This window comes from Peromyscus leucopus, chromosome 15 (genome assembly GCF_004664715.2).
Source record: "Peromyscus leucopus breed LL Stock chromosome 15, UCI_PerLeu_2.1, whole genome shotgun sequence".
Taxonomy (NCBI): domain Eukaryota; kingdom Metazoa; phylum Chordata; class Mammalia; order Rodentia; family Cricetidae; genus Peromyscus; species Peromyscus leucopus.
The window spans coordinates 68,779,480-68,789,409 of NC_051076.1; the positions used below are offsets into that span (position 1 = coordinate 68,779,480).

Sequence of the window (9,930 nt, forward strand, 5' to 3'; positions counted from 1 at the left end):
ATCACCGGCTGACTTCTCTTATTCTTGGCCAAGTTATCCGCAGAGACAATACTCATGGCTGGTCCGTTGTGGAGGGCTACGGCCTTTATACAGAGACACAGGACAGGACTGTTGGTGGGGTCCTGTGCGGGCCTGTTTGGGGTTCAAATCTCATATCACCTCTTCTCGGATCCCATAGTCCAATGGCTCTACCAGTACTGGCCTCAGGGCCAGCCGGCCCCTCTTGCCCCTCAGCTGCGGAGCCTCTTCCAGGAGGTGCTACAGGACATGGGTGTCCCCTCAGGTCACCACTACAAGCCTTTCACTGCCTTTACTTTTCAGCCTGTGAGTGCTGGCTTCCCAAGATTTCCTACGGGGCCATGGTGGGAATCCCCGCCATCTTCCTGGGTGGCTCTGTGACCACCATTGACCATACTGTGATCATTCATGGGCAAAGAGTGAATTGGCAAAGCCCAGCAGGTGCCAGGCTGAGAGACGCCCTGGCCCTGTCTCATAATGCTCAGAAGTTTGCCTTAGCCAAAGAGGTGGTATACCTGGAGAGCAACGCGGCTACCCTACAGGCCCTGCCAGCCCCAGCTTGCCTGGCAGGAACCTGGGTACTAAGTGTGGGTATCAAGCACGCCCTGGGGCTCTCCAGAGGCCCCATGAGCTTTCGAGCGGCCTTCAACTTGGTGGCAGTAGTGGCAGGCTACGTGGTCTACGCTTTTTGCAAGGACTCGCTCACTGTTGCCCTGGAAGGCTGGCTGGACCGCCGCACAGCCTCTCTGTCTGCCGCCTATGCCCAGGGTGGAGTGGAATTCTATGAGAAGATCCTGTCAGGCAACCTAGCCCTCCGAAGCCTTTTGGACCACAAGGGGAGAAGCTGTACACACCAAGTGGAAACATTGTCCCCGGACACTGGTTCCGCATCAAACATTTACCCTACACTACCCGCCGGGACTCTCTACTACAGATGTGGAGGGGGACGCCCAATCCAGGGCGCTCCTGAGACGCCAGTCAACAGGGCCCTCCAGGCTCACATAGGCACCGCCCTGTGAGGAATTCTGGGGAATCTGTAGATATGGCTGCATCCATAGCCTAAGGTCAGAACAGTGGCCATCCTTGGAGTTAAACAGCTCAGTTCTGTCCTCATCATGAATGAACTTGGTGGCTGTGGGTGAGTCCCTAAATGAATCTGAGTCTTGTTTACCTCAGCTCTGAAGTGGGAAGGATTGATTGTAGGGCCGAATGAGATTGTGAGCCTGAGGGCCTGGTAGAGAGCAACATAAATAAACAGGGTGTTCGTTCTTCTTGGTCTCTGAATCCCAGTGGGCTGTGGCTGTCAGCCTAAGTACGTTTCTGGTACATCCACCCTCTCCTACAGTGGAGAACCACCCCGATACCTGATGTCAAATAGCCAACTTATTCCTCACCTTTAATCCTTCAGCAGTGCAGGATGAGGAGAGCTGTGGTCAGAGAGCCAGGCCGCAGCTGGCCATTGGTGTTGTCTTCTCATTGGAAATGACTTCTTCCCTGGGGCAGTCTTGAAGGATGTCGGCCTGGGACCCGTGTAACGCAGGGGAAAGGGATTAGGCCACACCGAGGGAAGGGCACTCTGGCGTCTGGTTATTCCTGGTAGAACACGAAAGGAGGGTGAACCAGGCCAGGCTGGAAAGTGACAGCGTCGGATACCACTGGCTTCTGCTCAGACTTTGTGTGTGGTCTGGAGCGCAGTGTGGTACCAGCTGCAGGCCCTTCCCCTGGGCATGGCTGGCTGAGGACCAGGGACTTCATGTCTCACAGGTCCCTAGCACCCAGGACAGCATACAGTATGGGCCTGATAAATGGATGGATCGTGCTCTAGTTTCCTTTTCTGTTGATGTGGTAAAAATACTCTGACCAAAAGCAACTCCAGGAGAGCTGGCTTACACTTCCAAGTCCTGATCCATCCTTGAGGGGAGTCAGAGCAGGAGCCACGAAGGAACACTGCCTGCCTGTTCACTTGGACTCCCAGGCCTAGGCAGAGCTAGCTTTTTTATATAGCCCAAGACTGCCTGCCGATGGAAGGGACCATCCCCAATGGGCTGGCCTGCTCGTCACTTAACAGTTGAGATAATCCCCCAAGGACACACGGACACACAGACCAGTGTGACCTAGGCAGTTCCTCAGTTGAGGCTTTCCCTTCTCAGGACTCTAGGCTGTGTCACGTTGACATAGCTAACCAGGACGGATGGCTGGTTTTAATGAATGGCTCTCCATCCTGGCTAACAGCACTCCACAGGCTCTCCGGGGCTTCTCTCAGTCGCTGCTGCTGCTGCTGCTGTATCCTAAGGGCCAAAGGCCACGTCAGAAACCTAATTCTTAGGTGGAAGAGTCTGGACACCATGGGCTCCATATTCTCCACACTCTCCAGTCCCACACCATCTACTTTCAATCTTGCCAGGAACCAAGATGGTGGCGGCAGGCCTCTGCTGATTTGCTCAAATGCTGGGGTTTAAATGGGCTTCAGTCCCACTGTGGCGGTGTTGAAAGGGGTGAAACCCGAGAGGCAGGGCCCCGTGGGAGGTGATTAGGTCATCTGGGGCATCATCTTCAGGAAGGATTTGTTCTGGTCTTGCACTTTGCTGGGCATAAGTAACTGGCTTTGGTTTGCTCTAAGATTTGAGATGAGGTCTCCGTGTTGTCCAGGGTGGTCTCAAACTCGTGGACCAAGTGGTCTTGCCACCTCAGCCTCCTGGGTAGCCAGCACCGCTGGTGTACCACCACACACGCAGCACAGACTGCTGCACACCTGTAATCCCAGCACTCGGGAGGTTTGGGCAGGAGGATTACTAGTTTGAGGCCCGGCGGTGCCACATAGTGATACCCTGTCTCAGGATAGCAAAAACCTGGGCATGGTGGCTCACATCTGTGATCCCCAACGCTTGGGAGGTTGGGGCGGAGGGGTTAGAGGCTAGCATGGGTTATAGTGATGAGTTCCAGGAAGACTGAGCCAGGCTGAGACCCTGTCTCGGGGCAAGACTAGGCTTTCCCCGCTTCCTGTTGTGCCTCCTCTGAGACACTTCCGTGAGGTCCCACCAGAGATGAGCACAAGCAGGTGATGGTCTCCTGAACCTCCAGAGTGATGAGCTAAATAAACCATTTTAAAAAATATCCAGCCGTAAGTATCTTTTTGTAACAGCAGAAAACACCCGTACAGGAAGGGAGCCCAAGTGTGGAGGAGAGCTGGTCCTGAGACAGCTCCTTATTTCTCTCTCCTGCTCCTGGCCAAAATCTTTGTCTCCACTCTCCCACATGTTTTACATAGCTCCCTGCCCCCCAGAGTCTGTGTGTGTGTGTGTGTTGCCCCCCCCACAGTCAAATATACACAATCAGGCCAGAATACAGGGAACAGATCTGAGAGGTATGGCTGGTATGGCATGGCTCTGCCCATGCCTGATTCCAGCTGGCCCTCCTGCTTCCGTCTCCTGCATTGTCCACTTTTCAGGGCCACCCAGCCGGGTCTGAAGCTGGACATTTGCAAAGAAGCCGTTCTGTAGCGTGGACAGCCTGGAAGGGCAACGCAGTGGGCTTTGAAAGATTGGTTCCCTAGACTTTAGGGCTTTTGCACGGTGCACGTACCAGGATGTTCGGGACGTGGAGCCGTGGCCATCCTAGCAAGTCCTTGAGGCCGTCCTGTTCACCGAACTCACTGCTGCTCATGCAGCTCTTCCTCAGATCCTTTCAAAGCCTGTCCTGGTGATCTGGGGGTGAGGGGTGGGGTGGGGTGGGGTCTCACTTTGTAGCTCTGGCTGGCCTTGAACTAAAAGAGATGCTCCGAAGTGCTGGGGTTAACGGCGTTTGCCCCCACACCTGGTAGTTCTGTAGGCTGCCATTGTTAGGTTGGGATTGTGGAGGCGACCAGCGTCTCCAGAAGCAGCACTGTTTGTCACTTTAATCAGAATGACTGAAGGGCCACAGTCCCTGAGGACGTGGGGAATGTGCGTGGCTCAGGGCCGTGGGGGTGTTACAGGAGGGAAAGGGACATGGGGAAGATTCCACCTGCAGGTCTGTTCCCCTGCAGCCTCATCAAAGAGGCATGTTGATCCTCTCCTCAGAAGTGGAACCTGACGGCCCGCCCTCAGGTGTCAGCAGTGGCCTTTCCTGTCCAGAGCTTCTCAGTCCACTTGAAGCTTTAGGTCATTAACCCTCCAGCGATCCGCTGGGAAATTCCTTGGCGGCAACGGAGAGGAAAGGACCCATGCGCTCCTCTGGGGGTAGAGGATGCTGGGAAATGAACGTAAAGTGAGAGGTAGGGGGTGGGGAGACCAGAGAAGATGGCTCCGTAGGTAAGAGTGGCTGGATCACAGGCGTGAGGACCCGAGTGTGGGCCCCTAGCACCCATATCGAAAGCTGAGCACGGCTACCTATGTGCATGTCGTCCCCTCAGTGATGAGGGAGCAGAGACATTGGGGACATCCCCGGGGCTTGCTGGCTGCCAGCGTAGCTCCAGGTTCAGTGAGAGGCCGGCTCAAGACAGTGAAGCAGAGAGCTGGAGAGGCGGCTAGGGAGTTAAGTGTGTGCTTTGTTCTTTCAGAAGACCTGGGTTTGGTTTCCAGCACATACATTGGGCTGCTGATAACCCCATGTAACTAAAGCTTCAGAGGATCCAGCACCGTCTTCTGGCCTCTGTCGGTATTGCACTCACACGTACATCCCACACACAGAAACACAATTAAAAATGAAAATTAAAAAAAAAAATTGGGCTGGAGAGATGGCTCAGCCGTTAAAGGCTAGGCTCACAACCAAATAATAATAATAATAATAATAATAATAATAATAATAATAATAATAATAATAATAATAATAATAATAATGAGAGTGTAGACCCAGGCACTTGACATCTTCTTCCGGCCTCTTGAGGCACACACATGGGTGTATACCACACATGCACACACACAGTGAGAGATGGTCTTTTACAACAACTACACTAATCCCATAACAGTGAAGAATATCCAGTGTTCCTGGGTTGTTGTAAACTTGATACAAGCATATGCTCCTGGTGACAGTCGACTCTTTTGACCCAGTAACTTCAGGCCCTGAAATTTGTGCTAGGAGTATAATCCACAGGCTTAAACAGTGTATGTCTGAAGATATACATAAGAACATGCACATGCTCTAAGTAGTTTTAAAAATAGAAATAATGGAAATGTTGACTAGCAATGACTTAGGAAACCATGACTGTTGTTTAGGCACTAAACGGTATTCAAAGGTAATTAGGCTGAGGATGGGGCCCAGTGGGTAGGGTGGTTGCCTAGCAGCACAAAGACCTGGGTTTGGTCCTCAGCACCAGGCATGGTGGTGCACCCCTGCAAATCCCAGCACTCAGGAAGCAGAGGTTCATGGTTATCCTCGGATTTATGAATTTGAGGCTAGCCCGGAATACATGAGACCCATTTCCAAAAAAAAGAAATTAATCTCAAGAACTTGTAGGAATGTGTGGGAATATTAGTTATAACTGATACATATATCAAATATATATTGATAGTCAAAAAGAATTTTTAAAAAAAAACCAAAAAACAAGACTTGTGTTTGACAACCACAACAATGGAAACATGTAAGACCTGAGAGAAAACTCGGAAGTGTGTGTGTGTGTGTGTGTGTGTGTGTGTGTGTGTGTGTGTGTGTGAGAGAGAGAGAGAGAGAGAGAGAGAGAGAGAGAGAGAGAGAGAGAGAGAGAGAGAGAGAGAGAGAGAATATTCAAAGGGGCGTGGACTTGACACTCTCTTCTGCCTCAAGGTGACAGATCCTGGCACCCCTGCTTCTGGCCCTGCGTTCTTGGGGTGTGGCCAACCTTGTGTCTTTCGGTAGCTGTGGAAGCCATGAAAGCCTCTTTGAACCTGCTGTGGAAGCAGATTTCCCTGGCAGTTCCAGTTGTTTCCCCAGATCCATCACCACCTTGGCATGAAGCTGAGCGTGGGCACGGTGACAGCGCCCCCTGCAGGCAGCTCCATCCCTACAGTCCCATGAAGCTGAGCGTGGGCACGGTGACAGCGCCCTCTGCAGGTAGCTCCATCCCTACAGTCCCATGAAGCTGAGCGTGGGCACGGTGACAGCGCCCCCTGCAGGCAGATCCATCCCTACAGTCCCATGAAGCTGAGCGTGGGCATGGTGACAGCGCCCCCTGCAGGCAGATCCATCCCTACAGTCCCATGAAGCTGAGCGTGGGCACGGTGACAGCGCCCCCTGCAGGCAGATCCTCTCCAATGGGAGACTTTGGCACCGAGAGCCTCATGTTCCCAGGCAGCCTTTCAGAGAACTCCGGAGTCTGGGGCTCTTCCCTCTGCCCTCTCTGGTGTCAAGAGAAGTTTTTGGAGCTTGGGAGGTAGCTCAGTCAGTAGAGTGCGTACTTTGCAAGCATGGGGAATGAAGTTTGATCCCCCAAACCCACATTTTTAAAAAGCCAGGCTTGTAACTCGGGAGGCAGAGACTAATGGATCCCTGGGGCTCACTGGCCAACCACCCTAGCCTGTTCATCGATTTCCAGGTAAACTGAAAGTCAGTTTCTCAAAAAGCAAGAAAAGACAAAGACAGAATAAAGACACTTGCCACCAAACCCGACAGCCTGATGAGCATGGAGAAAAGAGAGAACCAACTCCACAGCCATCCTCTGAGCTCACGTGTGTAGTGGCACTGAGCACACACACACATAAATAAATAAATGTAATTTTAAAAGCTTTTTAAAAGATGGTAGCATGCCGAGCGGTGGTGGCGCACGCCTTTAATCCCAGCACTCGGGAGGCAGAGCCAGGTGGATCTCTGTGAGTTCGAGGCCAGCCTGGGCTACCAAGTGAGCTCCAGGAAAGGCGCAAAGCTACATAGAGAAACCCTGTCTCAAAAAAAAAAAATAAAAAATAAAAAAATAAAAAAATAAACCTGGAGCAAGGTATTGGGGTGAAGGCTGGAAGATTAGAGAAACAGAACAAGCCACAGCCACCTCACCTTGCCAATTCCTCAGCTGATCCTGTTTCCTCAGACTGGAAGCCTCTGTGTCCTCATCCAGAATGAATCTCAGCTGAACTGCTTCTCAAAAGCCTGAAAGCTTAACCAGCTCTAGTTCCTGGTCCTCACACTTTATATACCTTTCTGCCATCACTTCCTGGGATTAAAGGCGTGAGTCACCAAGCCTGGCTGTTTCCAGTGTGGCTTTGAACTCACAGAGATCCAGACAGATCTCTGCCTTTGGAATGCTAGGATTAAAGGCATGAGTGCCACCATTTTCTGGCCTCTATGTCTATCTAGTGGTTGTTCTGTTCTCTGACCCCAGACAAGTTTATTAGGGTGCACAATATTTTGGGTAACACCATACCACCACACTGGAGACATGGCTCAGTGGGTAAAATCACTTGCTGCTCCTCCAGAGGACCCAAGTTCAGTTTCTAGCACCCACACCAGGCAGCTCACAACCACCCATAACTCCAGCTCCAGGGGATTCAACACCTTCCTTTGAACTCCTTGGTACCCACATACATGCGGCATATATATAAATAAGATTTTTTTTAAAGATGGGTAGTCACTGAAGATGTCCAAAGCTGACCTCTGACCTCCACACACATGCACACTTGTGCTCCACCCAGACACACCTCCAACCTCTCCTGTCTCTTCCCCCTTGGTCCTTCAAACGCCTTCTGCCCGGTGTTCTCCCATCTGATTGTCTAATCTCAGGGTACCTCAACAAACACCGTTGCCCCCTCACCCAGGCAGGTATATGAGCTCCATGGGCCTCAATTCTGCCCTCAGGTAGCTCTCAGTTCCACAGTCACACCTGCAGTGATAACATGTGAGACCAGAATGTGGGAAATGCTTGAAGGAACACAGGAGAGGGAATCTAACTCAGCTTGAAGGGACAGAGAGGACATCCTAGGAGAGAAACCCTGCTGCCCTAACCCTAAGGGTTGACCGACGTAATAATGCCCTGTCCTTATATGACACTCTTATTATGTGCCATGTGTTTCGTATGCATTAGCTTTGGTGAGTCCTGCAATGGTCATGTTACTCTGATGTAGTATGAATATTTGTGTCACTCCAAACTTCATGCACTGAGACCTGAGCCTCTGTCTGATCATTTTAAATGGTAAGGCCACTGGGGAGATGTCCCGGTTTGATTCTCTGTTGCTGTGACAAGTCATTGACCAAAAGCACCTTGGGAAGGAATGCATTTATTTGGCTTACAGGTTACAGTCCCTCATTGGAAAGCTGGGGCAGGATCGACGCAGGAACCCGGAGGCAAGAGCTGAAGCAGAGACCGTGGAGGGATGCTGACGGATGCCTTGCTTCCCGGATCACATGCGCCACCTTTCTTATACAGCCCAGAACCACCTGTCCGAGGGAGACGTGACCCATAGTGGGCTCGACCCTCCTTCACTAATTAGCAATCAAAACAATGCACCCACAGACATGCCCACAGGCCAGTCTGATGGAGACGGTTCCTCAGCTGAGGTTTCCTCTTCCCAGGTGTCTCTAGTTTTTAGAGTTGACAAAAACCAACCATCACAGGACATGATTAAACCGTGAAGGCAGACTGGAGTTGAGGTGCTTATAGAATGACCGAAGGAGCCCATTTGCCTCTGCTGCTAGGTAGAGGCATAGGAGATACCACATGTGAATGATAGACCCTCCCCAGACATCAAATCAGCCTGCACTTTGACCCAGGACTTCTCAGCCTCCAGAGGGAGGAGCCAAACATTGCTACTTGGTCATTTCGTCACAGCAGGACAAATGTACCAGGACACCTCCATCTTACACAGGACATGAAAACAGAGGGAAGCTGAGTGGCGTTCACCAGCCAGTGTGTGCACTTTGAACCCAGGTGGTCTGGCTCAGCACTGTTACCACACTGGCCAGTTCTATCAGAAGACCGTGGGCAGGAGCCACCAGCGAGGTGGCTCTTAGGCTTGTGTGTCAGTTTAGGTCCAAGCAAGAGGCTGACACCCCGCAGTGATTGGAACAGGGAACGTTCATGGTAAAGACTCATTACTCAGTAAGACACGACAAGAGTTAGGACATCTCAGTTGGTAGACTGCTTGCCTAGCAAGCACAAAACACTCTCATCCCAGCTCCTCCTAGACCAGGCGTGGTGGTGCATGCCTGCAACCTCAGCACTCAGGAGGAGAATGCAGAAAGATCTGAAGTTCAAAGTCATCCTCAGCTATACAGCAAATATGAGGCCAACCTGGGCTGCATGGAACTCAGTTGTAAGAAATCAAACAGATTTTAAGAGTACACAAATACCAGCTGTAAGAAGCAGCCCCTGCGTCCCAGCAATGCGGTCCAGATCTCTTTGAAGAAGATATGCCCATGAGCCATGGGTGCTGAGATGTTCTGAAGTCTGACTCCAGCAGAAGTGGCTGGAAATTTGCACTCTGGGTTGACAAAGAAGCCATCTACAGGAGGTGCTCAGAACACCATACAAAACCAGCCAGGAGCCAGCTGTGATGGCTCATACTTGTGATCCTAGCACTTGGGAGGCTAAGGCATGAGTTCAAAGCCATCCTGGGCTATATGCTGAGGCAGCTGTTCACGGGATAGGGAGGGGTCTCTCCAAAGCTCACTGCTGCAAAGCCTCAACAGGACCAAGAAGGAGCCAGGGCAGGACACTGTCTACTCACAAACTTGGTTTTCTGAGATATCTAGTGAGTCTTGGTGAGTTTTCCCTAAGAGTGTGTGTGTGTGTGTGTGTGTGTGTGTGCAGATGTGAATGCACACATGTTCAGAGGCCAGAAGACAACCTCGGCTGTCATTCCCCACGGCTTTTTAGCTTTGTTGATTTTGAGACAGTCTGTCATTGTCCTGGAGCTCACCAAACGAGCTAGGTTGGCAGACCCTCCTGTCCCCACCCCTCCAACCCTGGAATTGCAAGCATATGCCACCACGCTCAGCTATTTCTTTTCTTCAACATAGGTTCTGGGGACT

The 9,930-nt window shown here is 51.4% G+C and overlaps 1 protein-coding gene across 1 annotated transcript; it reads left to right on the forward strand.

The window, feature by feature from the left end:
- Positions 1 to 31: 31 nt before the first annotated feature.
- On the forward strand, positions 32 to 1,289 carry Tmem177 (transmembrane protein 177). Its single transcript, XM_028893946.2, is given in 3 exon segments — positions 32 to 349; positions 352 to 840; positions 843 to 1,289. Coding segments are annotated over 3 exon segments (930 nt in total). The 5' UTR covers positions 32 to 54; the 3' UTR covers positions 989 to 1,289.
- Positions 1,290 to 9,930: the final 8,641 nt, after the last annotated feature.